Below are 27,954 nucleotides of genomic sequence, written 5' to 3' on the forward strand. Positions count from 1 at the left end.
TGACTCAATGAGACATGTAAGGGATAAATCAAGAAACCAAGTCAAGTAATGTAGATTTTTATTAAAAGACTCTTAAATATTCTACCAGAGCACGTAGAGAATGTTCGACATTGTTTTTGAAACAGCATCAATTCTCCAATTAGAGTTCTTAGCTTTGGACATAACATTGTGTTTTCTTGGTCTGAATGCATCCTTATTGTTCCATCACCCTGCCTGTTGACTCAATATTGGCCATCCCATATTACGTTGCACATGTTGTATGAAGAAAATTACACATGGTGACATACATGATTGAATATACTATTTGATCTAAACACCAGAACCTGGGAAATTCTCAGACGGTACCAAACCCTTATTTCACTGCGAATCCTATATTGCACAACTCAACTGTGCCCCCCAAAACCCACCAAAATAAATCTTTTTGAGTGGACCAGCTTTGTTTTGTTTTGTTTGTGTAAAGTCCGTCAGGTGGGTATCGCCGCTGGTCGTGGGAGGCGGTTCAGTCGGCCGGGCCCGGAGCTGTGAAGAGGGACTCACATGTCGAGGAGCAGCACCCTGGGGTCCTCCACCACGGACTTGATCTTCCGCAGGAAGGTGACCGCCTCTCTTCCATCGACGAGGCGATGATCGTACGTCAGGGCGACGTACATCATGGGACGGATCTCCACCTTTGCGTCCACAAAAAAAAAAAAAAAAAAAGTTAAAAAAACAAAACAAAACTGCACTCCACTCACTGGATGAGCAGTCTTTATGGAGTCTGTGTTAAACGAAAAAAATTTATCCTCTTACTCCATTTTTTAACCTTCCTCTTGTATAAATACAGAAGCTTAACGTGCAACTGTGGAAAATTTCAACCAAATGTAGAAGAGAGTGCCACTGTGTGGCATTTTATGGCGCTGCAGAACGTGGTCCTGGTTTTACTTCTAAACGCTTCATGCTACTCTAAACGCATACACTCACCTTCCAAAATTTTAAGCACCAAAACTCTAAATTGAGATAAGTTGTACAATAAATGCCTTTTAAAATATGGAGTTTTGATGAAGTTAGAGCTGTTTTGTAATGTATAGCGCAGAACTGCAAGACATCGCAATAACACGTTACCTACCTGTAGTAACATTTATGCAATAGTATACCATTGTCATGGCATCAGATAGCTTCAAAAATTAATCCAACCTGTCTTTTCTTTAGTGCTGTGATGTCCAACTATAAGTGCATCTCTGATACATTTCAATACTGTAGAAATGATCAGTTGAACTCAAAAAGTGACACTCCCAGCTATACAGACTCAACATAATATTGCCAATTCCTACCAAATATTCAAATTTCTTGAGATCGTCAATTTGGGTTTTTGGTAGCTGTAACGCTATCACTAAAATATGGAGGTTACTTTCGGCTTGTCCCTTTCGGGGTCGCCACAGCGTGTCATCTCAGATGAACGCACATATATGTTTGGCACAATTTTTACGCCGGATGCCCTTCCTGACGCAACCCTTCTCAGGGAGTGGAGGCCCCAGTGGGATACGAACCCACAACCCCTGGTTTACCAAACCAGTGCTCTCACCACTGAGCCTCTACGCTATCACTAAAATATATATACATTTAATTACAACGAGAATATTTTAATGTGTGGACTGAATCTATTGAGTTTCACCCTTTAATTTGAACTCTTCAAAATGGACCTGCAGTGTCTAGCTAATGTTCATTTTACTGCAATTTTTTTTCCTTTTTTGCACATATGGAGATGTGGGGAACACAAACCTTGCCAGCCACTGCCACGGGCCTGTCAAATATGCCGTGCATTCCTAAAATAGCAGACTGCGGCGGGTTGATGATGGGTGTGCCAAACATGGAGCCGAACACGCCGCCGTTGCTTATGGTGAACGTTCCTCCATCCATGTCTTCCACGGCCAGCTCGTTCTTGCGGGCCTACAAACAGATAATTACTGAAACTTTAGTTACACTTCAAATATACTATGCGGCTATATGAACGTAGAGACTAAATCTTCAAAATGTTCCCTTGAATGTGGAATCTTGCATTCGTTTACATTACTGCTTATCCTCATTAGGTTTACAAGCGAGCCGGAACCCATCCCTGCTGATCCTATCGGAGAGGCAAGAACATTGGTTCCCAATTACAGTGTCCCTGTATGCATCCCGCACAGTAATGCAGCTGCCGTGTGCCTTGCCTAGTGTCATTCCGAAGACCAAATAGGAAATTTGGCAGGCGTACATTCTATTAGCAGTTCCAAAGAGGTCCCGTGGCTTGTCACCTTTAATATTAGTTGACACACTGTATATTACAAACCACCAACATCACAGCAGACCCAGCAATGTGACTATTGTGCACACATACATTGCAATGGGGATGCTCAAATGTTGTCCAGCCCTAATTTAGATCCTGAATCTCAGAACAGTGAAGCCGATTTTGTAACCAGTACACTTGTGATTTTTTTTAAACACACCTTTTCACCTAACATATTGATGGTCTTCTCAATGTCCGCAAAATTCATCTCCTCAACATTCCTGATTACTGGAACAACCAGACCCTGAAGGAGAAGTCACATGAGGCTTTTGAAGTGTGATGTTGAGCACTTCCCATGAAATCGACACACACGCGCACGGACACACAAAACCTACCTTTGGCGTGGCCACAGCCACACTGATGTCTACGTAGTCCCTGTACACAATCTCTTTGGTTGTGTCATCAATGACTGGGAAAACAAAAGATAGCACACACCTGGACAAATATACTTTACATGTACGTATAAATGTGAAAACCGTCTTAGACAATAACCCCCCCACCAAAAAAAAAAGCACTAATACTTCACTGTGGTAACTAAGTAGGTCAGCATTAGAAAAGTGCTGTAAATACATTGGGTGAAGTCAGTGGCGGTTTTGAGGTTCGACACTGAAGGGAACTTGACAGGATGCACTGAGTGAAATAAAACCATAGCGTGATACCAGGCGGTCTTGTGTGGTGAAGTCTATACCAGCATTGACAGCAGGTTGGTCAGTCAGCGCGTAGGCGGAGGCCTTCACAAACGCAGACATGAAGCCCAACTTGATGTTGTGCTTCTTAAGGAAGGCGTCTTTGTAGGTCTTCCTCATCTCAGAGATGTTGCTGCAGGGGGTGAATGCAAGGAAAAGTCACAAATGAGCACAGACCATCCTTCTACAAAACATTCACAAGGTCACTTTCCCAGTAATTTCAAAACATGTCGTCAACATTCTCAGGTATAAGACATATGTGAGAGATGCAAACTCAAAGATTTACAGAGTAAAATATCTCATAATTTGGCTGATTACTGTTTACAACTAAGAAAAGAAAATTCAGCATTTCAAGAAATTGTATTTTTAATAGGCTAAACATTGGTCACCTTGTGTTTAATGACATTAAATGCAAATTTGACTTTTTAAAGTGAAGTTCTGATTTAAAATATATATATATATATATATATAAAAATAGTATATTCTAATTTGAGATGCACCGGCAAACCAAAAAAATGCAGTTTCAAAATGAAGGTGAGTTGCACCGTTACCCATTCCGCTTCCAGCACAGAAGACAATTAAGCTTTTTACAACTCTTGTTTGTGACAATTTCAAATGCAAAACGTAATTACTTTGAAAGCCCTGATAACAAAAGAGTAAACTTCAAGCCTGGATGTACTTTTGGACTTTGTAGGCTAAATTTTATAAAACTTGACAGATTCAACATCCTGGGAAAAGCATCAGTATAGTGGTGGGGGAGCAGCAAAGACCGAAACTCTTCTTCAGGAAATGTGTGGTAAGGACGGAGACAGACTCTATCTTGTCAATATTTGCCGGATAACCATTTGGTAGTGTGGAAATATTGCAAAACTTTTAAGCTTTAAAAGAAGATAAGAGCCCTTTTGGTAAACTGTTGCGATTAGCTTGCTAATCATTTTACCTTTGCTCATTTTTCACTTTTATCTTTCTTTTTGTTTGTTTTCCTGTCAGTAAAGCTCTAGGGTTTCTCTGCTAAGCTAATTAGCTCCTCCCAAGACACTGACTATGTGAGAAAGAAGAGAAGAAGCGATAAAAATCTTCTCTTTCCAGAGTGTGTAAATCTTATTGGGCTGTCATAAAAGCCCATATCGGCGGAGGCTGCCCTTGCACTCAGGGCGCAGGTCTCTGCGGGCCTGCGTAGATCCTGCCGCCTCGCGCTCTGACCGCCTCCTTCGGCTCCAGATGAGCCCAAGCCTGGGAAGTCTTCCTCCAGACCGTCAATGTCAATCCGATTAGGATACATGGGAAAGCTTCAATAGCCGAAAGCTGACACCGCACATTTGCGGAGGAAAGAAACCGTCAAAGTGTCCTCTTGAGCACCGGGAGCGAGGGCAGACAATAACATTTCCTTTTAAATTAATAAACCCCATTTTAACATTTCTTATCTTTGTATTCGATGGAATTATAACCAAATATTTACATTCAGGTGTTTCAGATGGGGGTCCGGTTTCAAAAAGCTTTTTCTGTTGGGCAGATTCCAATCTGTGACCATTTGTGTTAGTATCATTTGTACTTACGGACAGTAGTGCACTAGATGGTTGAAACACTTGAATATGCAAATACTTGCCACATTTGCTAGTAGAAGAGCATTTGAAAAATAAAGTTGGGAGGGGTAAACCTGTTCTTCTGGGTTACATTTCATTATTAAAAAACAAACAAAAAAAAAACACAAGCAGCTGGGCTAAGTCTTTTGCAGGTGGTAAAAAAAAATAAAATTGAGGAAACTTTTTCTGATATTGCTTGCAGAAAATCTGGTTATTAAAACAAACAACTCTTTCAAATTAGAGCAAATCACCCATCATCCATTGCTTTCAAAATTGTGAAAACATTTCCGCTCAAATATAAGTTGCAACTGGAGCAAAACTGTATAACTTGACTTGCATAAACCAAGTAATGACTGGACTTGACTTGCTTGATTCCCCCGCCTCCCGCAGACTCCAACATTTATGACTTATTCCCAACTCTGCAATTGACAATTTACCATAATTTCCGGCCTACAAGCCGCGACTTTTTCCACACGCTTTCAAACCCTGCGGTTTATACCGTGATGCAGCTAATTTGTGCATTTTTTCTAACGGCCGCAAGGGGGCACTCGAGCAGAAAAAGTAAGCGTGAGACCGGAATATATGTGCCAAGAAAGTGACTTTTACCGACTATGTTAGTGCTGCGCTAGAGTTAGCACTGTGCTAATGTGTTGCTGCTGTGTTATTGGCGTGTCTCAGTGATTTTTACTAGTAAGTTTTTTTTTTTTTTTTTTTTTTAACCGGCCCTGTCTGTGTATCATATTTCTTTGTAAATATCTTGTGTTTCAATGTGGGTACTTGTGGCTTTTGCACAGCTGCGGCGTATATATGTACCAAATGGTATTTCCTATACAAATCTACTGGGTGAGGCTCTGTAAGACGGGAATTACGGTTATTTATTTGTAATAAACAATCATTAATCAACAAAAGGAAATATCTTAAAAAACAAAGACCTTAATCAATTTTAAGCAACAAAAGTTTACTCGTCACAAGAAATATTACAATATCCTAATAATTTTACTGCTTGGTGGGGAAATTTAAGAATGGAGTGGGCAATCTGCACTCAAATCATGGTGTAAAGGGAATGATGAGTACAGCTTAACCAATATAAGCTTACCTCATGTCAATTTCATTAAAGGTAGTCAACATTGCACAAGTGTTCTGGGCTTCCTTCAGCCTTTGGGCAATTCTCAGTCTCATGCGGTTCATCTTTACCTAATTTAGAGACAGAATTATTAGCCCTAGCAAAAAAATCTCACTCTGCTTTACTCAATTACTAGCCTCTAAATTCTCCCCCAATATGTATAGTTTATTGCTTTACCCTGCTCTCTGTGCGGGCTGCTTTCGCCCCTCCATCCACAGGAGCTGCCGGTATAGTAGGCTTGATGGCTGACACTGTGAAAAAAACAAAAAGTTGTTGAGGACTTGTTGGTCACATAGCCAAAATAACAATTAACCATGCATTCTAGAGGGTCAAAAATTGTGAGGCGGGCACACAAGCCGCGAACCTGGTTTGGCATCCATAGCATGTGTTGGCACAGGTGGCACAGGGGGCATCGTGGTGGGAATGGGGCCAACAGCTGAGGGGGGAGGAGGTGGAGGTGTAGGCGGGGGAGCAGAAGGTGGTGAAGGGGCTTCTGCGGCCGGGGCCTCAGCTTTCGGGGTTGCTTCAGCTTGCGGAGCGGCAGCTAAAAGGTAAAAAAACTGACAGTTAAATAACACTAATAATCGTATAATCGGGTCAAACTAGTTAATACTTTTCAAACAGTATTTGTCATTTTTAAATGTGTGCTTTTCAATTACACCACAAACAAACCAATTCACATATTTTACATCGGTAACAAAGCAAAAGCACACTGCAATGCAAATACCGACCTAACTTGGGATAAACGTCACATTCATGTTCAGATGGTTCAGGGTCAGCATCACGTGATGCGTTTAACACACCGAAATGTATTCATTCTGCTACCGAGAGGAGCCAAGAGGTAAAGCTGTGACACGAGGGAGTGATTTACATGAAAGCTCTCAATCATAATTGTTTTTAATGCGCCCAAATTCAATGTAAATGCGGGCTAATCATTCAGATGGCACTTTTTTTTTTTTTTTAAATATATCAAGGGTCCCACACATATGCGCTTTTTAAAAACTCATTATTAAACAATCAAATACGATTTTGCAGACCAAACAGTGACTTTTAAGTCGCTCCCTTTTTTTTTTTACTAACCCATCTGAAGCAGAGATGTGTATAAAAACATGAATTTTTTTTGTATCAGATAAAAAAGGATTTGATATCATCGTGAATGGTATGACATGACACAGCCCTATCATTCTTTCTCCCAATAGGTGGCACATTGACAATCCAATACGTGCTGCACTCACATATTTAACCAGAACTACATTTAATAAAAGATTATTGAATAATTTACAATGAACAATTGATTATTCCTCACACAGCAACACTGCACTATACATTACTGACAACAAAGCTTTTCTATTAAGATCTACCCACGGCCTTTTCGAAGCTTGAAGAGAGGCGTCCCTCCCTCGACTTTCCCTCCATCAGGAACCAAAAGCTCCACGATCACTCCAGAAGAGGGAGATGGAACCTGCACGGATGTCTAGCAGAGAAAATAATAATAAAAAAATGAAGATGTTTAAAGGTAACTTTTGACCCTTGAATTGGGAAAACATGCAACTATTCCCATACTACTAGGCCATCAACACAATTTTAAGACTGTACGTTTACGTGACGAAGATGCTGTCACAATGATAAACAAAGTTGACTGCTGGACTTTTACTTGCTGCCAGTGGTCTTTATGACATGTACTTACCTTATCAGTCTCAATTTCACACACCACCTCATCCTCTGAAACGGTGTCCCCCACAGCTGTAAGAAGAGAAGTTTGTTTCAAGATCAAAATGTTAACTCCACCTGGGCCACATCAAAAGCAAATACTGAGCTAAGGATGAAATTTGTTACCTTTCTCCCACCTCACGTCCCCCTCTGTAACAGACTCCGCAAAAGCAGGAGTCTTAACGGTGAGGACTTCATCTCCTTAGCCACAAAGAGAAGATTACAAATAGTTGTAAATCCAGTTCACGTTGTATCTTGTGCAGCTATGCAATTGCGTGTATATGTACAATAGGTACGTCTACGTAGTATACAAGTGCATCTCAAACATGGTAGAATAAAGATTTACATCACTATTTCAATTCAAAAGGGGAAACTCATAGATTCAAATAAATTTAAGAAGGAAAAATTTAATTTTAGTGTTTGTTATGTACTGGTAAAATTCATTTTCCTTGAAATGCTGAATTCGGAGTTTTAATTTCCTTGCAAGTCACTCATCCATCCATTTCCTATGGTGCTTCTCCTCATTTGTGTTGTGGGTAACCGGGAGGCTATCCCTGCTAACTTCGGGTGAGAGGCAGGGTACAGCTTGCAATGTGCGCCAGCCAATTGCACGGCACATGTAGACAGACAACCACTCACAGCAAAGGAAACTTGGACTCTTCCATTAACATAACAGGGATTTTGAAGATGTGGGATGAGGCCAAATTAATAAATGTTCTCCCTGCACTACACAGGAAAGCTGCAGTCTGGATTTGAACCCCCACCTCAGAAATGTAAGACAGATATACTAACCACTCATCCACCATTAAGCTATCATCAAAATTTCATTAAAAACGTATGAAATTATGAAACATTTCACTGATTGGAGATGCGCTTTTTGAATTGAATGAAGAAAAATTTTTCCACGATGTTGTAATTAGGCGATGCAGCATCTAATATAGTATTGTTGTACAAGTACAACTAAAACATTTTGAATATCGTGAAAAAGTTTGATATTTTTTGTCAGTCATTCCCGAAAGTGAACAGAATCATTACACAAAGACTGAAAAATTACTGAGAATCACAAGACAAAAATACAACTACCCCATTATAAATGTTATAAATGAAACCCCCCCCCCCCACATGGTACCATCATTTTTGTCCATGCCTGTTTGAGTGTTTTTAAAAATAAAAAAAACATTTGTTGAACCATAATTAAAAAGCAGTGTCTGATTTGCATTGGTTGACTTTCATTTCCAATGTAACAAAATGTAGTTATATTAATTACTTTGTCAGATTCATATTATTTTTGTCACCACTGTGGGCTCCCCCGAGCCCCTAATTAACAGCAGGATAGCAACAATTTTGTCCATGTGTACATCAATATAAAACAGGTTTTACTTCTGAAATAGCTAACAAAAAAATATTTAACTTATTTCCCAATAGTCACATTTTTAGATCTACCTACATATCAATATATTTATATGCATAAGTAATTTACAACACAGTCATACTGTATGCAACAGAGGTCCTGAAGTACTGGATTTGGAAGACACTGGAGCGTGGATCAGATTTTCTGTAAGAGAAAATATTACAGCGTGTATTAAATGTCTGTTCAACTGTTACTCAAACTTAAAATTACACACTGTCACTACAGTTGCCTTGAATTTAAATCAACAGGTATGTGTTGTTCGTTTTAGAACTATTATATTTGTCAACCTGAAATGCTTCTCAAATCAAAAACGCAAGATACAACAATCGTTTACTCATAGATGGAATTATTTATGCAAATGCAGTAGGGGCAGAGCAGTGTGTTTTCCAAAAAGTATGGTTTTCAACATCAGTGTGTGCTCTTACACAGTGTTCCTGAGAGTGAAAGGGTAGGTACTTGATATAGCTGCGGAGAAAAAAAAAGAAGCACAAATAGACAATAACTTGACAGCGGCATTAACACAAAGAAGTGCAGGTATGGACTTCACACATACCTGCTGCACCTCTCCGAGTCAACACATTATTTCCCTATAAAAAACACACGACATAGTAAAACAACAGAGTGCAGTGAAAACTCGCCCATTCGCACATTTTTCCATGAAACCCAACAAATGACTATTCGATCTATAACAACTAATCACGCCTATCAGCATAGTTTTGCGCTATTTCGCAATTGTCAGTACGTCTAATTGGAACATAGAAAATGGTGTCTAGGAGGCATGTTCAAGTAATGTATGTCATCGGTTCTGAAATCTTTGCATGTCAAGGAGGAGTTAAATTTGGCCAGACATGTTATCAGAAGTGACAGAGTGAATCTGTGTTTTTCCTCATCTGAGTTGCTATTGAAAAGCTCAAGTAAACAAACGGAGGCGGTATTGTTGCTTCACAACTGGTATTTTGCATTGGTACATTTTTCTCCCCTAACATCAAATCTGTATTACATTAAGTGTTAAATTATGTCAGATGACCACGAAAGGACAAGTGTTTTTGGATTATAGTTCACGATACGTTCAGAGTTTGAACTTTTAAAACAGAAAATGAAAAGTGATGCCATTTTTTTTTTTTTAAATTGGGGATATCATTCTTGGTCCCTAACGTCATCATCTCATACTATAAGTGCATGTTAAAGTAACAACTTCCAGCATTGACTCGAGCTGGCAGTTGTGAGTTAAACTACAAAGCAAGGAGAGTCAAAGGCAGGAATAGCATCCTGGGTCAAAGGTAAAACGTGAGACCCGTGTGAGAACACTTAACGTTCGTCCAAAGTAATATACTCAAATTCATTAAAATCTACTCACGGCTGTCTACTTCTATTTTCGAAACATGGAGATTCATAATGAAAAACTATATTGGACTTAACTCTAGGTACCTTTGTTAAGTTAAGCTAGTGCAACATAGTGACTAATAACATCCGAGTTAGCATGTCATTGCTAGCTGGAGACACAAAGTTTAACCCCAATGCTACCGTTACGTTTTAATAATGGAAACAATTTAGGGCGGTACAGACAACAAAGGCGTATGTCACTGTTGTCAAGAATATCAGAGAGGACACAAAAGACTTAAAACGCAAAGTGTCATACTGTCCTTGGCTCACAATGTTACGGCCTGTTCCGTGGCCTACAGTGGCGAGGCTAATGCTAGCGGTGACAGCGGCCGAACCGACGCACGCCCAAAGCGTTTCAAACCAAGAGTCCTCCTCCTGTGGTGTTTGTGGCTTTTGGCCTACCTGGCGGATCGCAGACAGGGAACGACCAATATTCCTGGAGAGACACCGGGAACGGGACAACATGTTGGCGGTGTGACAGCTGCCTGTCAACGGAGGGGAGCGGGTCAAAGAGAAGGGCTGCAAATGGACGAAGCGCTGAGGGACAAACCAAGTGCACCGAGGCGAGAGGGGTGCGAGCCGCAGGCCAGCACAGTGGACTCTTCTGAAACGGACGACCGACAAGTCAACCCCTGCAATCCGGGAGGAGAATCATATGCATCCACGCATTGTCGATACTTTTATTCTGGTCAGGAAAGCACGCGGCGTGCAATACTAAAAGGAGGTCCGTCTCATGCTCCATTAATACGGGAGGCCATAAATACATGTTAACATGCAGTTGTTTATTTGGCATTTTATTGTTATCATTTACAATAAATCAATGATTCCTAGGGGTCGGGATGGGTGGCATGTTTTAAGTATGGCCCATGCCAACTATCAGTTTTTAATACAAATAAATTGAAACTTGGACATCAAAATACTGTAGAATTAGAAGAGGCTCGTTGCGATCACCTGCAGGCTGCCTCAGAGTGCACCTCGAGGTGGAACCACGGCCACGTAACGTTGCACGGAATCTTAGCAGTTTGATGTTGTATCTTTTGGAATGTACAATCAGTTCCAATTTTAAGGGACATGATCAACTAACCTGACGACTTGGTGACAACTGTGACATGACGTATATAGTAGTTTTTCCATACTGGCCCACGTGCCGTCAACATATACGCCAGTTATCTACAATTATCTTTACCTTGATGTGGAGTAGAGAAACAATTCCTTTTTTAAATGAAGAAATGAAGAATGATTTGTCAACAGATCATTTTAATAATATACTACTGTCAGGTCTAGAAAGTTTGAACATGTGAGAAAAAGTGTTTGTAAAAAACGCAAATTGTACCTTTAATTGAATAATATAATTTAAATAATGAATCAGCATTGTTATTATTAAAAAATAAAATACAAAACATTAAAAATTATTTTTTTTGCATTTATGTGGTGACTTAATTATAATTAACCAAGTAACCCCCCCCCCCAAAAAAAAAAAAAAAATCACAATGACCAAGTAGTTTGCGGTACACGCTTGGTCAATTTATTTAATTTAATTACAATATCAGATCCTACAAAACTTAATTTGGACCAATTATTTTACATATATTAGATTGATATTTTTTCCCTTTCCTAACATACGAGTGCATCCGTTCCAACACATCAGTCGGCTCCACTCTCGTATGTTGTACTCCTACAATCCAATCTAGTAATCGAACATGGGGATATGCACACACGCGCTTTGCTTCTGGACCAGGCAGGTCCGAGGAGCCGAGCACGGGCACCGGCTGTCTGTCAACTTTCCTGGCGAGTGATGCGTTCATGGTCACGCCTCCTCGAGCACTTGAGCGCATCTGCTGCCGCACTCCTCACATCACAGTGAGCGGAGGCCACCAGGCGGGCAACAGGTAAGAGGGATCGCTGTCACTTTACTCCCTCTTTTTCTTCTTTAACAGACAAGTGGTGTCCGAACTTTTCACTCCGCGGGTTTTCCTGTTTTCTTTAAGAAGCTGTGATCACGTGATAGTTGAGCTTTTAAGTTTCAACAACGTTTCCGGTTTTTAAAAACACGTTTAGATACAGATTTGTTTGTCAATCAAATATTTCTTGAAACGTAAACGATTGAGGACACTCGTCCATACATTGATTTAAACTTCTTATTCCGTTCATTCAATCACTGTTTTGAGAATTAAGTAAAACAATCAAATTTTACTAGTCATTTTAATGTTAACTTTTATATCTTGATCAGTTTTGCTTTCTACAAAATGTGCATCATTGTACCCTTTTCAAAGAATTTAGAAAAAAGACAATTTCAGCATTTTAATGGCTTTAATTTCATTTACACTTACAAATAAAATTATGTTAAAAGGAAGACTACTAAAAATGACCATTTAAAAATAGCACACGTCAAATTGGAAATTTTACTGAAAAAATAAAGTGTAATGTACAAAAACAAATTGAAACTGCCATTTTCAAACCGCATCTATTCCAGTTGCATGTTGTTGTTTTTTTTTTTTTTTTTTAAAGAATGCACTAATGGTCCATGATTAAATTTGTGACAGCCAGTGTGCAATTGAAATGAAATGAAAGCCAGCAATGGGGACACGATGAAAATGAAAACGCAAGTGTAAATGGATATTTGCTTGCCGATGAGATGAAAACAGGATTCAACATAATAGCCCTTCGAAATCATTCATACACAGTTTCAAATCACATTTCTTTTATCCTTTGCGTTATCACACGATCAAAAGGAAGAAACTAATTGGTGCAAATTAAGGTTTAGCTTCCTTACCGTCGTGAAAATACTGCACGCACTGTTTGCCGATTTTTGCTGTGTGCAACAAACATTTTGCATGTTCAAGCAGTTCTGTAACTTTCAAATATTACTACACTTTAGTGGATACATCAGATTAAGGCTGAAGAAAGGTGGAAGTGTTTGGTGAAGATTTTTTTACACAGTATATAAACTACAGTGTGTATATTATTTATACTGTATACGCAACAATATTTAGACAATGTCCTTCTGTGCATTTTCCTTTTCTGATCACACAAAAATATAAAACTATTGAGACATTTTTGAATACATAAGGATTATTTGTCTTCTTGGAAAACTGTGGTCCCTTGGTTATTATTTGCTGAATTATCTTCATTGTCCCCCATCTTTTCAGATTCTGATTTTGCAAAGAGTGTGCAGAGTTTAGCGAAAATGAACCTCAGCCCTTCAGACCAGACGGTGCACAACGCCAATGAAGGCTGCATGGAGGATGACAAACACAGTGTGATGCTGCCTTGTTTACACAGAAACATCTATGATGAGCCGCTTTCCTCGTACGCCAACGGGTCCATCATATCGCAGCTCCTCCGGAAGACCATGCACACCAAAAGAGCACTAGATGAAAACCACTTCTACCTTTCCAACTCTACTGCCACTGACTCTGGACAGGAGGACCGCACCAGTGTGTCGTCAAAAGACAGCACAACGGAAGCATCCTCACCTAATTGCCACCTTTCTGCAAGGTGCAGCTCAGAGGGAGAACCACCCATGACGGACCACCTTCAAGCAAAGCGAGCCCGAGTGGAGAACATCATCAGAGTCATGTCAGGTTCTCCAAGCAACAGGCCACATGGGGACAATGAACGGCCTGACGTTGATCCCCGAGACACCAGAGAGTCCCGAGAGGCGTACCGGGAGAATAAACGCAAACAACGGCTACCTCAACACCAGGAGCACAGCATTGGAGCGCCAGCAAGTCAAAAACCTGCAAGGGATCACGATGATACTAACACCAAGGATGAGGAGTGCCACAAACTAAAAGAACAGCTCCACAGTATGCAAAAACTTCTATGTCAGCTCCAGGAAAAATTCCTTCAGGTTTACAAGCAGGAAGATGGAGCTCATGATGACAAAGCAGCTGTAGCTACTGATTGTCACACCCCGGTGGGAAGCAGCTACAAGGGCACCGAAGATGGTTTCGAGAGGAACAGCAGGCTGATTTCAGAGTGTGAGGACAGAATGAAAGCTGGTCAACCGGCTCTCCAAAGAGAGAGTCAGAAACTTCGGGAAATCTTGAAGCAGGAGCTCTCCAGAGCTATAAATGACTGTGTGGACCGGGTGTTGACCAAGGTGTCCTCGTCAGGACTTGATCTGTCCTCCGAACAGCGAATGTGCCCGTCTCCGGAGATGCAGATCAGTTTGAGTGCAGGCCAAAAGAACCAACAAGACGGGTCAATACAGGAGCATCTGCAAGCTGAAGAGATTCCCGTTAAGACCCACACTTTGGAGTGTTATGATAACTCAGAGGTCCACCAGGACCAGACAGAAGCACTCTCACTGGTGGTTCGCAAACCAGTGACAAACCCTCTGAGCTCAGTCACCACCACAGTGAAGAGGCCCTATCCTGTCCACCAGACGCCATTCCAGTTCAACTACAATGCCCCTCTGCACGAAAGCCAGATCTTGGAACACCTTCTCAAGTACGGGCCACACTCTAACTTTGCGGGTCTCCACTGCATGCCCCATTCAATGGACAGGACCTCCCCAGACCCAGTGGACCTGCCTTGGGACACCATTGCGTTGCGATCCAAAGTGGCACCCAGTCACATCAGCCACCACTCTCGTCCCTCTGCGCTGGGGCCTGTGACGGTCGAAACTCTGTGCCTCCCTCATGTCAAACTCGAGTGCGGTGAGCTGCAAAGTATAGCCGAACGAAACCCCTACATGTCCCTCAACATATCCTTTCACTAAAGTAGCCAGTGTGGGAGACTGTTTGTGATTTTCACGTTTTATGTGTGTCCAAACATGGCAGGAGAATTGGTTAGCATAAAGAAAATGAGTAGTCCAGACAGTTCATAGAATTTCTTCAAGTATTTTGAATTTGAAAGAGGAGACCAGAAATAACTTTATTAAAGACGTGAAATATCGAAGAAATAAAATCCATTGAGGAGCACAATAGTGATGAATAGTAACCACAAAGCAATCCTTAGATATCACATTAGGGATAGAACTTTCACAAAGTATCCTTGATTAATTCATGGGGAAAATGGACAAATTCTTGATCATTTTAAAAAATATTCTAAATGAAGGAGTAGGAGGATATCGCTCTGAATATTTTAAAATGCAGTTTTGTATTTAATTCAATGGAACAATGCGCCATAGTGAAGTTTTTTATCAATGTAGGTCGGCCTCTCAGGTGATGTGATGTTGTTGCAAACTAGTTGAGGCCAAAACTATCTAGAAAACAACATCTGGACAGTGACTTCTACAGGCATCATATTGACATCCAAATTGCCATGTATGTAGTGCAATTGAGTACTTACAATATGTAAAGGATACTCGTAATACAATTGTCAAGGCTGATATTTGCAAATACCTTCACTAATGTTAGACAGAAAAGATTTTCTACTACAAAGTCCAAACAGTAGTTTCCAAATATAGTGAAATATATATGTCTATAGATTTACCTTTTTTTGTGAAACAATGCATTTTCCTGCATGGGTGAAAGCCTACTGCAACACAAACAATTTTGACCCAAATTGCCAAAAATCAAGTTTAAAAATGAAACAAAAAAAAAAACATTTAAGGCTAACGCAAAACCGTAGATATTCCGGGTTGACAACAAGGTGTCCATAATCCATGCCATGTCAAGTTAACCAATTACAGAACAGTGCAGGGAGTTCAAATAGTGACCCGACTTTGTTTTCTATGGCTTTGGTAAAGACTAAATCAACAGCGGCTCTGCTGGTTCCAGCCAAGAGAACACAATTTTGCCCCAGTTGCTGCGAAACATGATTCATTCAAACAATTATGCAAAGTTTGATGTTATTCTTCATGATCTTAATATTCCTGACGGCGTGGCAGCAGATCAATCTGATAAATCACTTGAGTGAGTCCCTCAAAGCAAAGCCACAGCAGTAGTTGACGAGTATTTGTTTTGACAAAAGCAACAGGTAACCCGTCCGTAACAAACCAAACATTAGTTTTGAATGTGTTGATCTGAGAGCAACTTCTTCTCTTTCAGAATGTTTCTAAAACTTGTGATTTTTTTTTTTTTTTTTGTACGGATCAGATTTATCCAATTTTTTTGGGGCCGTTCCTGATCCAACAGTTACTATTTAATCCATCTTTGTGATTGGCCGTTGATGAAATTCAGGGGAAATGAACAAAAGTGAAACAGTAGACTACCAACTATCTTTAAGAATATTATTAGGACTAAAAAAAAAAAAAAAAAAATTGAATTTGATGCACAATAGGATTATAAAAGCATGTAGTAGCTCTCAGTAGTCACAAACGTGTTATGTTGCAAGGTCTCTTAAAAAAATATGTTGGAGAAAAATAAAGTCAATCAAATCACTACAGTGCTATAATATCGTTATAATGACACAATGTTTGGCGCCGTCTCATCTTTTTACGCTACCTTCACTGTAATTGAGCTTTGGCACACTGGTCAGTTTATTCTGGTCATGGGCAGCGCCAGTAACTTCAAGGAGAATTTATTGCTTTGATCTTGCTCCCCCCCCCCCATTGAAAATTACTGCATCTTCTTTAATCTGAACAGAGTAATGACTTTAAGTCCGCAAAAAGACAAATAAAAAGGAATACAAGGCTTTGATAAGAATTGCCAGGAACAAAAGCCGACTTTTCAAAGGCAGAGAAAGCATCGTGTTGTTACAGGAAGCGTCATTTTTTTTTCCCCCATACTTGAAAAGGTGCAGGATCTATTTCTCCATCATCATAGTGATGGGGGTGCGCAGAAAAGGTCACATCTGAGTGCTGGTGGAAACCACAAGTGCCTCCCAACCATAACACTTGAGCTCTTGTCTTGAGTATGTACCTTTGTCAGAATGCACACAATTGTACGAGAGTACAAGATGACAGCGGCAGCTCGGACCTGCGTGAACGCTGAAAGAAAACAAGATGCTCCGTTCACATCCTCCGCTTAAACCAGGTGGCATCTATCATTAGTTTGATTACATTTATTATACTTCAAGGAGGAAATAATTCAGTCAGTATATCTTGTGTGGGAGAAAGATGGGATCGTGATTTCGTTTGGCTTTTGAGTGCAAATGGAAGCGCAATCTCTTTGAACAATAGCACATTAATCTTTCATCCCTGTAGCCATGTTTCAAAGCTAGGCTTCACTAATAAATGTATCATGTTGTGTCCTGATGAAGAAATTTTGTGACCCGAGGCATTGTGGTGGACTACAGAGGAAATACTCCATAGCATCTTCGTTGCCACGGGGGGGAAAAAAACCTGAGTAGAAGCCGCGCTCATTAAATTGCTGTGTATAACCCTGTAAATATATAGGTTTGAATCTAAAACTGAAAAGTAACAAAATAACCAGAAGTAAAAACCCCACCTTGAACCCCCCTGTATGTATTTATTTTTGTTTTTAAAGAAAAAGCGTGTGACATATGCTGTCTTTAAATTAGCCCTCCTTCGGTTTTTAACAGCCAGCCATGAAGTGCTTTGCTCGCTAATTAAAAATCCCTAATCTAATTCTTAATTCTGTTTTGCCAATAAGCACATGTTAGGGTCATTATTGACTCGAGCAACTCTTCAGCCAAATGAGATTTTAGCCCAAGATTGATGCAACACGATACTCGGCTCCACTATCACCTTGCACCCCACTGCGCTCCGCGTTACTGTTTGTCCGGGATTCTGCCTTAACGTGACGGTGAACATCCAGGAGGGTCTCACCCCGAGCCACTTGAAGAAGGCCAAACTGATGTTCTTCTACACCCGCTACCCCAGCTCCAATGTCTTGAAGACATTCTTCCCTGACGTCAAGGTAACATTCTCTATATAACCTTTAACAACTCCTAAAACGGTTTCTCCTGCGTCTGACTCCCGGTATCAACTCGTCAGTGTGTGTTTGGGACGGAAAAGAGCCGCAGTGTGTCGGAGGAGAGAAACAAAAACGCAGAGGGTTTAAATAACAAAGCCGCTGAGCTGCTAGTGTGTCCTCGGGGCAAAGGGAGCCACAGAGCCATTCTCTGTTTAAAAAAAGCCACTCCAGTCAGCAAATGAAGTGACAAAGGACTCTGTAGGCAAGGCATTGCTATTGAGTGTCAACAGAGTTGGTATTAGAGACTTGCTGGCCCTAAACACAACATCCTGTTGGCCCTGGTCTTGTGTCTCTCGCCGTTCTTCGCTCCCGGCTTCCGTTCTTTTTTGTCTCCGCATCATTTCTTTTCACAGCATCGCTTGCCACATTGTACAACTTCTCCAAAACGCTTCTTCTGTCCCCGCCTCTCGTCCCTCGTCCTCCCTCGGTCCGGGGCCCCTGCCTCCCCAATCTATGTTGACCCCCTGGGTCATGGGGGAGGACGCCGCGGCGGCAGCCTGCGAACGTCTCCTCCTTGCTCACAATCCGGGGGTGGGAAGTGGCACCGAACAAAAGAGCACCTAATCCCAGTGTCTGATTCCATCCTATCAGCCTGAGTCAACGAGAGGGAAGCTTCCTTGTGTCCTTACCGCTCCGCGTTCACACCCATCACACCAGTGGGAAGAAGCGTCTTTGATGCCTGCCCAGCCCTTAGGCCTTTTTTCTTTTCTCTCCTTCTTTCACCCAGCTTTCTGGATGACAAGATAGAACAACACAACTAATGTCAAGACTGCCTTTAGAAACACAAAAGCCTGGCAGGTGTTTTTTTTTTTTTTAAATACTTTGGACATTGGTGGGAAAAGATCAGCGCAATTTGTGTCTCGCATAAATGGGCTGGCAGACGATTAGCCGGAATTTTGCCCCACAGGTACCGAACGTAAGTCAGCACAGTCAATTATTGCGAGGGCCTTCAATAACACACATCTGCCACAGAGTCAGTTTTAATGCGTTTGATTTAAAAGCACAGGGCATAATGATTTTAATTGGATTGAAGTCTCATATAGGAATGAGCGATTCACCCTAAACATACCTGTCAACTTTACAGAGCGCCAACATGTATAAACTACCAAAAAAATCCTTATAGAGAGCAAAAAATCCTTATAACATATCGAAGCAAATTATATGTCAAAATAACGGAGGGGAAAAAACACAAAGTTTTTCAATGATTTTTATTGTAGATCTCCATAATGATAATATCTGAAGTTAATGTCCAATTCTACTAGGTAGAATGATCAAAATGATGGTTATTTATCAGCCAGGCTACAATACCTCAGATATTTGTGAGAGAGATTCACCAAAGAGAATCAGTGATGGGAAAAGAAAAATGTTCGGAAAGATTACATTGCTACTGAATGCCGATGATCAATTCCTTATTTTTAGTGAATAAGGAAGGAGTTGATCTGTATGAAAAGGCTAAGAATAAGCTACACATGAACTCACTGATGTTAGCTGTTGTTCCTATGAGGCTATTGTCAATCTTAGTAAATGGATCGTCTATCTTGACATACAGTACATATGACACCCTTGTGGTGAAAGTACAGCATTCTAGAATGCTAGCAAGAAGAGTTACAATGTCAGCTACAATAATCCCATGTATTTGTAATGAGGCCCAGATGGCTAACTAGCGAGTGTGCACGCTACATTAGCTATGAGCTAAGACACATTAATTTGAGCCACAAATGATTAAATTCAGGATAAAAAAAAATGACACTCACTTTTTGTTGCAGTCAAGTAATATCCCCGTATAGCTCCTATGTCGATAAGTCAGCATCACCAATGGCGTATCGTTAACAATTTGATCGATTGTGACAGGTAGCCGAGAGCCGGCCAGCAGCTCCTCGGCCACAGCCTCCAGCGGTGCTTGATCCGGGCCAAGGATTTACTGGAAAGTTACCGGAAATGAAAGTATTTTGCTAATCTAAAACATTTGCCGCTGCGCTAAACATCACGCCTGCTGTGACAAAAATCTTTGATGCAGGCTACCTTTGGAATTCCCTAGCTTGGTGTTTTCCCCACAATAGAGTAGACTAGCGCTATTCTGGGCAAAAGCAAACGGAAATTTTCAGAATCCATATGATTTGTGATATACGGCCGTATACGTAAGATTCACCACAAAATCCGTATGAACAAAGCCCAGACCGTACGGGTTGACATTTGCCTTCTAATATCGAGTATTTTATTTTCCTGTTCCCAGTTCAATCGCTGCATCACATCTCAGCTGATCAAGTGGTTCAGTAACTTCAGGGAGTTCTACTACATCCAAATGGAGAAGTTTGCCCGGCAAGCCATCGTGGACGGCATCAGTGAAGTCAAAGAAATCACAGTCAGCCGAGATTCCGAGCTGTTCCGTGCACTCAACATGCACTACAACAAGGCCAATGACTTCCATGTAAGTGCTGCTTTTTACACTGCATGCTGTATTGTTACCTTGGCCAGGCAGGTTCGGGTTTTATCGACGTGGCTTTGTTGTCCAGTCAGATCAGCTTTTAAATTGTGTTTCTGAAAGATGTCTAAGGTGGATTTTAAGAGATTTAACCCATTTTAGAGATTAGGATCCAACAATTGCTTTAACCTTGGAGGAAGTTTGCACTTGCACAAGTGTTCTGTTGTTGTGTATTGTGATTTCAAGCTCAAAGTATTTTTTTTTTCTTAAATTGTTCAGTTTTGTGTCAGCCTTGTGGGTTTGATGATCCAATTTCGCTTCATTTGTCTGAGAATTATTTATTTATTGATAATACAATAAATCCGGTGACAGACAGAACAATTTGATGCTCTTCCATTAGATGGTACAAACCCCAATTCCAATGGCGTTTCAACATTGGGTAAAATGTAAATACAAATTATTTTCAATATTCAATCATATCCATTGCAGAAAAAAAGCAATTTCATGGGCAGGCAAAAGGAGCATACTGTACCTAAAGGCTCATTTGTTCACAGGCAAGGATGAGGTGAAGTTTGCTACTTTGTGAACAATTGCATGAGCAAATACTCATACAGTTTCTGAACAATATTTCGGAACATCCATCTATCCATTTTCTTAGCCACTTATCCTCACAAGGGTCAACGGCGAGTGCTGAAGCCTATCCCAATCAAAGGGCAGGAGGCGGGCAATGTGGGAGGAAACCGGAGTGCCTGGAGAAAACCCACACGGGCACGGGGAGAACATGCAAACTCCACACAGGCGGGGCCGTGATCGAACCCGGGTCCTCATAACTGTGAGGCCAACGCTTTCCAGCTGACCCACCGTGCCGCCATTTCGGAACATACGATTGCAAATTAATTTATGGATTTCATAATCTATAGTCCTTAATATCTCAAAAGAGTTAGAAAATATGTATGAATCTCTGCACATAAGGCCGAAAATCAACATTGGAACGCCCGTGACCTTTGGTCCCTCAGGTGACTCTGCAAACCAACGTCATTGTGGAATGGTGATTGGCGTATTGGCAAAGGAACACTTCAAAAAAACACTGTGACTTAACGCAGTTCGTCGCAATACCTACAAATCAAGTTAAAACTCTACTATACAATGCGAACGTCATACATGTCAACAACATCCAGAAATTTTGCCGGTTTCTCTGGCCCCGAGCTCATCTGCGATCGAGTGTTACATAGTCTAACTGTGTGGTGGGGCATGACGGGTCCACGTTTCAAATTGTTTCGGGAAATCGTTGATATTGAAGATAAAAAAACTACCATCTAAATTGTTTCCAGCCAAAGTTCAAGATCCAGCGTCTGTGATCGTATAGGGGTGTGTTAGTGCCTATGGCATAGCTAACTTGCACATCTATGAGGGCAACATCAACGCTGAAAGGTACATACAGGTTTAGGAGCAACATCTGCTGGCAAGATTTTTCTTCAGGAATTGCTCTGGTTATTTCATCAAGAGTGTGCCTTTAGAGTAAAAGAGTACAAGTACTTAAATGGCTTGCCAGCAGTCCAGGCCTGTCCCCCCGTCTTGAAAATGTGTGGCACATTTGAATCACAAAATATCACAACGGAGACCACTGACCGTTGAACAACTGAAGCTTTACATCAAGCAAGAATGAGAAAATTCCACCAACAACACTCAAAAAATTATTGTCTTCAGCTCCCAAACACTGACTGAGTGTTGTTAAAATTAAAGTTGACGTAACACAGTGATAAAAATACCCGTCTTGAGCTTTTTTTGGAATGTGTTGCAGACGTCAAATTCAAAATCAGTGAATATTTATCAATATAAAATACAAGTATAAATGTTGGTCAGTTTGAACATTAAATATCTTGCCTTTGTTGTATTCAATTGAGCAAATATTTGGAAATCAAAACAAAACATGGTATTCTGTTTTGATTTGCTTTTTATACAACATCCCAATTTAATGGAAATTGGGCTTTGAAGAGGGTACAATAAATCTCTCAAAATTAGTCATTTTATTCCCGCTTGTTCATTAGCTTTGCGTTCAATTAAACAAGTGCAGACGTCACACTGACGAAGTACATTTGTGAGGAAATAGACGAGCTCATAATTATTTACTATTCGTAGGGTTTGTAACCTGTTTGTTTTGGTGGTGTGTAAAATGGGTGGCTTGAAAAAGGTTGCGAAATACTTCTCCAGATGAACTTCATGCTCAACTGTGCCAAAGGCTTAAGAAAGATCAATAAAAAGGGCAACACAATTAAGTTTTATATCCGAAACGTGCAATATCATTCACGACCTTCATGGTTGCTGACACAGTACTATGCTCGGCAGTAGCGTCGAACTGAAGGGGGAAAAAGGGGACCAATGTCCAAGGGGCCCTGAGCATTTGGGGGCAGGGGTGCTGTCAGACAGGGGGCCCAAAGACGCCCCCCTCCCCCAAGGGTAGAGAAATAATTTTTGCAGGGGTCCCTCAATGAAGGTGCTGTATGTGGGTCCGGAATCAGGAACAAACCCCCTGATGCCCAGGTGTAAAAACCAACTAGGAAATGTTTAGGATATCATATTCTATTTAGAAAGAACAAATATGATCGCTTATTAGACGGGATAGTCTCGCCAAATAAGGTATTTGTCGATACATGACCTGCGTTTGGGTGGGGACCAAAGTCTACCCTGTCTCTTGCCTGAAGTTACTTAGGCTCACTAAGGAAAAGGACTATAAGTGGATGGATGTTCAATTGTCTTTGATTGTTTACTTAATGGACCTTTCCGATGGTGCTCTTAACCGCCGCCCCCTTATCCTTGTCCCACAAGCTTACAAAATGGTGATTGAACAGAACATCTTTGAAGTCGATTCTCGATCATGTATTCCAGATAATATTGGGGTATGCTTTTCGCCAAATGAGTCAGACTTGTTCAAGAGAGGTCTCAACTATTTCACGGAAGGACATGTACACGGAATTAAGATTTTGGACGGAGCAGGACGCAATGTCAGAGTTACAGCGAAACGTTGGCGATCGGTGCAAAAAAGTTCGACGCCTCACTTACTTCATATTGAAATCCAATAAATAAAATAGTGAAATCGTACTACGGATGTAAAGCAGAGAGTACTTTTTACTTGGAAAGATCACGAGTAATATCATTGTAGTCTTTAGAAGTGAGTGGGTGTATTCATTTGACTTGGCTCGTAATCCAACCCAGTGCTCTGTCTTTAAAGTCTGTGATACAATAGGGCAAATAGACATTTCTCTTGCATGACGTCACGCATGTACGTATCACTGACCCAATTCTTCGGCATAAAATATTACACACTTCATTTAGCAGGTCTGTGATAAACTAACAAGGTGAAAGTTGTTCTCCTGCAATGTATAAAGCACTGATAATAATTCCTTCATTTACCTTTGAACATACAGTCTTATGTTTGTTGATATTGTTCACATTTATTTGTATCTGCGGTCTTCCGCAAGCCTTAATCCATCGTAGACACGTCGTCAACTGTGTTTCAGGTTTTGGAAAATGAATCAACCGGGCCTCTTTTAACCTAGCAGGATATCTTTCATCAGAATTTCATGTTCCCCAAGCGCATCTGAGGACCATTTTCTTCGTAACATTAACTTTTCCAAGCGCACGCTACTGACAACCAGCATTGCTTGTGGGACAATATGGCAAGAGGGGCGTGTCAAGCCAGGGGTTAAGACAATGCGGCTATCTGATTGGCTATAATTGTACAAGTGATTGACAGGTTGGAAAGGTCCATTAGGTCCACCACGGCTACTCTACACTGCAGAATTTGAAATTGTGCAGTGGATGACAGTACTTTGCTGTCTGTTTGCGGGTAGTCAAAGAATATTCACGTTAGAGCGACAGGAGGCTATCGATCAAGGGTATACGCTCCAACTTGCGCAGTCAGCTAGAGAAGGTATATAGAAGTAGAGAATACTGCATTCGGAAAGAATAGCCACATCAGCATTCTCATTACTACCTTGCCGAGTTTTGTCAGAGCTCCTGCATGTGGCACAATCCTCACCTACGTCCTTCTACTGACCCGTGTGTGTCACACTGCACCTGCGGCTTGCCAGCCTTCGCGGCCATTATCAAAACGCCAGAGTGATGCTTTATCAAACTGTGGGAAGAGGAAGCCGCGAAATCCGGCTAAAACAACTCCGGATTAGGGGACCGGTACGCCTGAGCGAGGCCCAGATTGCTACTGATGCGTAATGCTGAGAAAGACGCTGTGGATTGCGAGGCAGAAGGCCACTCAGTGGGAAAGGGATGAGACCGTTTTCTTTACCTTGGGACTAAGACATTCCTTTCCCAGAGATGCTTTGTGTCGGGAGATGAGGGGAAAGAAAACTAACTAATGCCAACAACTAGTGCCGACTGCCTGGTCAGTTGATGGGAAACGAGGGTTTTTCTCCCAGCATCCCTTGTCAGCGGTGATGTTATTGTTTGTTTATAAACACTGTTTATATTGTTATAACTGAACTTTGTCACATCTCACCTCTGGCATTACCTCATGTCTTTGGCCATTTTTGGGCATCTGTGCACGAGACTTTACTTGTACGCATGTAAACAGACACAAAACTTTAAAGTCTTTTTTGTAAAGAGCAAGCTTCAATCCTTTTCGACTGCGATACATCCATTCACTTTCTGTACCGCTTATCCTCTGTGAGGTCAAGGGTCGTACTACAGCCTATCCCAGCATTCTTCGGGTGAGAGGGCGAGTACCCCCTGAACTGGTCGCCAGCCAATCGCAGGGCACATATAAACAACTGTTCACACACATTCACACCTGGGGGCTATTTAGAGTCGTCAATGAAACTACTAAGCATGTTTTTGGGAAGTGGGAGGAAAGAAAACCCACACAGGGCACGGAACGAACTTGCAAACTCCACACAGGCAAGGCTGGGATTTGAACTCCAGTCCTCAGACATGTGAGGGAAATGTGCTAACCAGTCATTCACCGTGCTGCCCACCCTTACTGTTTTAAATATTTCTATGATCTTAGTTTTTCTTTTCTTTTATTAGATTTTATATTTTGTGTGCAGGGACTATCTGGATGGAGTGTATATGAGTCAATTTCTGTCACATCAGTGTTTACGTTTTTAATGATAGGATTTACAAAATGGGCGGCACGGTGGGATCAACTGGTAAAGCATTGGCCTCACAGTTCTGAGGACCTGGGTTCGATCCCGGCCCCACCTGTGTGGAGTTTGCATGTTCTCCCCGTGCCTGCGTGGGTTTTCTCCTGGCACTCCCGATTCCTCTCACATCCCAAAAACATGCAACATTAATTGGACACTCTAAATAGCCTGTAGGTGTGATTGTGAGTGCGGCTGTTGGTCTCTATGCCCCCTGCGACTAGCTGGCGACCAGTTCAGGGTGTACCCCGCCTCCTACCCATTGACTGACGGGATAGGCTCCAGCACTCCCCGCGACCCTTATGAAGATATGCGGCAAAAGAAAATTGTTGAATGGATTTACAAAATGTGAGATTGCATGAGTCACAAAACTTCAGTTAATGCAAGAAAACAATCCTCTAAACAATCAACTGCTATTTACTGCCTAAATGCTCTTTAACCATTCATCAATTTTCTTCCGCTAATCGAAAACAACCCAAACTGCCACAATTGCTTCAGAACAAGATTATTGATCAATCAGTGCTTCACATTATTAATGATAAATTAATTACTGGCCATGCCCGCACTCTCCTCGGAAGAACAACTGAGGAAAAACTTTACCAATATTTTGCTTTCTCGTGTCAGGAAATTATTTACTTTAATACTTTCTGCTTGAACACGCTCATAAATCAGTCCTGATAGAACATTTTTATAATGTAAAGTTTTGACGTGAACCTTATTCATTTTAGCTGCAGTACACTGCTCTTCACTATCCATTTGCCTTCTTTTCCAGGTTCCCGACAAATTCCTGGAGGTTGCCGAGATCACGTTGCACGAGTTTTACAAAGCCATTTCTGTGGCCAAAGATTCGGACCCCTCCTGGAAGAAGGCCATCTACAAGGTCATCTGTAAATTGGACAGTGACGTTCCTGACGAATTCAAGACGTCCTCCTACTTGTAGGCCAAAGCGGATAAATGTGACAACGACTAAAAGAATTTATGGCAACGTCAATTGAATATTCTGATCAGTTCTTGTAGTGCTTTTTACTAGTGAAGTGAAATGTAGCTTTTGGATTATGTTGGATGACTAGAATGTAGGTTAATATTCTTGTTACATCACGATGAAATGATGAATTATTGCTTTTCGTGTATTACATTGCTCACGTTTACTTATATAATCTGCCTCAGTACAATTATTGAGTTTGCAGTTGTGCCAAATATTTACCCCAAAAAATTGAATCCTTATTCAAGGCCATCAATAGGGGCCGAGCCTTTGAGTACATTTCATTGATTGACTATGAGAGGTTAATTACTAGAAATTCCCAAAAATATACATTTCAATAAGATGGGAAAGTTTTGCTGAAAATGTTCTGGATTCATATTTCGATACAAGTGTTTTATTGGGCTGAATGAATATTGCAGCCTACAGGAGTTGTGCCATAGCATGGATGGAGCTCAAATTCCATTATTATTATTATTATTTAGACCACAAACTTGCTGCCGGCCTTCATCACTTCCAGAGGAAGTTAGCCCGCAGTCAATTAAATATCAGTTTTCAATTCGAAACAACAATTTAGCGATTTAATTGTTCATCATGCCCATCCAAGTATCAGCACATAGTTTAGCTTGATTGTCATTTAGATGGTACATTTCTTCAAAAACAAAAAAACATACACAAAAAAAAAACCAACATGCACTCATGCTTTTCGTGTCAAAATGTTTTGTGATTTTGCTATAAACTAGTTGCCTAACAAAGCACATGTGGAAATAATGCAAATGATAAAGGTGAAAAACCTTTAAGTACAATCATTTTCAGATGTTTCAGAAATGGACAATGTAACGGACGACATTGGAATTAAAGATGTAAATTATGACGTAAAACCAATTGACTATGTTTTCTCTCACAGGAATCAATCATTGTTTTCATTCAATCAAAAGCTTTGTTTTCAGCCGCGTGTTGAAATATAAAAAATACCACGTCCCAGGCTGCGAGCCCTGAAGGTGCCTCTAATCCACATTGACCCCGACTATTCTGTTCACATTGTTCACCGGAGCCAATTCAAGTCAACTTTCTAAGGCCTACATTCATTGTGGAGCCGCTGCGGATGCCGACTACTGCCATTTTCTTAAAAAACGGCCACAATGCATTCCCTCCTCATGACTAACGCCCGAGGTGACCTCATAACACAGTTGTGCCACCGAAGCAGAATTCCACAAACCCACTGGTTCTTTCTTCCAGGCAGCCGGCCGCTCAAAGCACGCCAGTTGCAAAAGCGTGCGCGCAAGTCGGATGACATCGAAACACCGTGCTGCTTTTCACGCCCCGAGCTTTTCGTGCTTCATGACAACAAACAGAAGATGATTCAATTGGAA

The 27,954-nt window shown here is 41.1% G+C and overlaps 2 protein-coding genes and 1 long non-coding RNA gene across 3 annotated transcripts in view; 1 reads left to right on the forward strand and 2 right to left on the reverse strand.

The window, feature by feature from the left end:
• Positions 1-41: 41 nt before the first annotated feature.
• dlst (dihydrolipoamide S-succinyltransferase) lies at positions 42-10,817 on the reverse strand. Its single transcript, XM_061842974.1, has 15 exons — positions 10,601-10,817; positions 9,369-9,402; positions 9,241-9,280; positions 8,898-8,959; positions 7,531-7,605; positions 7,382-7,437; positions 7,060-7,168; positions 6,059-6,238; positions 5,872-5,945; positions 5,668-5,765; positions 2,991-3,121; positions 2,638-2,711; positions 2,463-2,546; positions 1,759-1,926; positions 42-668 (listed from the first exon to the last, which is right to left on the reverse strand). The coding sequence occupies exons 1-15, from the start codon at positions 10,661-10,663 to the stop codon at positions 534-536; spliced, it is 1,383 nt and encodes a 460-aa protein (XP_061698958.1). The 5' UTR covers positions 10,664-10,817; the 3' UTR covers positions 42-533.
• Positions 10,818-10,844: 27 nt separating this feature from the next.
• On the forward strand, positions 10,845-27,444 carry prox2 (prospero homeobox 2). Its single transcript, XM_061842973.1, has 6 exons — positions 10,845-10,922; positions 11,937-12,087; positions 13,348-14,906; positions 17,860-17,970; positions 20,261-20,455; positions 26,375-27,444. Exons 3-6 carry the CDS (start codon positions 13,386-13,388, stop codon positions 26,540-26,542), a joined length of 1,995 nt encoding a protein of 664 aa, XP_061698957.1. The 5' UTR covers positions 10,845-10,922; positions 11,937-12,087; positions 13,348-13,385; the 3' UTR covers positions 26,543-27,444.
• Positions 16,710-27,954, reverse strand: part of LOC133512905 (uncharacterized) — a 54,671-nt gene continuing 43,426 nt past the window's right edge. Inside the window, exon 8 of the long non-coding RNA XR_009798337.1 lies at positions 16,710-17,078. This is a non-coding gene — a long non-coding RNA (uncharacterized LOC133512905). The remainder of the gene's footprint in view (positions 17,079-27,954) is intronic.

This window comes from Syngnathoides biaculeatus, chromosome 15 (assembly GCF_019802595.1).
Source record: "Syngnathoides biaculeatus isolate LvHL_M chromosome 15, ASM1980259v1, whole genome shotgun sequence".
Taxonomy (NCBI): domain Eukaryota; kingdom Metazoa; phylum Chordata; class Actinopteri; order Syngnathiformes; family Syngnathidae; genus Syngnathoides; species Syngnathoides biaculeatus.

Coding starts and splice junctions, on each gene's coding strand:
- dlst (XM_061842974.1), bottom strand. CDS start 10,663: ATGTTGTCCCGTTCCCGGTGTCTCTCCAGGAATATTGGTCGTTCCCTG. Junction 7,438..7,530: donor GGACGTGAGGTGGGAGAAAG/GTAACAAATTTC, acceptor CTCTTCTTACAG/CTGTGGGGGACACCGTTTCA. Junction 5,946..6,058: donor TGCTATGGATGCCAAACCAG/GTTCGCGGCTTG, acceptor TTTTTTTCACAG/TGTCAGCCATCAAGCCTACT.
- prox2 (XM_061842973.1), top strand. CDS start 13,386: ATGAACCTCAGCCCTTCAGACCAGACGGTGCACAACGCCAATGAAGGC. Junction 17,971..20,260: donor CATTCTTCCCTGACGTCAAG/GTAACATTCTCT, acceptor TCCTGTTCCCAG/TTCAATCGCTGCATCACATC. Junction 20,456..26,374: donor ACAAGGCCAATGACTTCCAT/GTAAGTGCTGCT, acceptor CTTCTTTTCCAG/GTTCCCGACAAATTCCTGGA.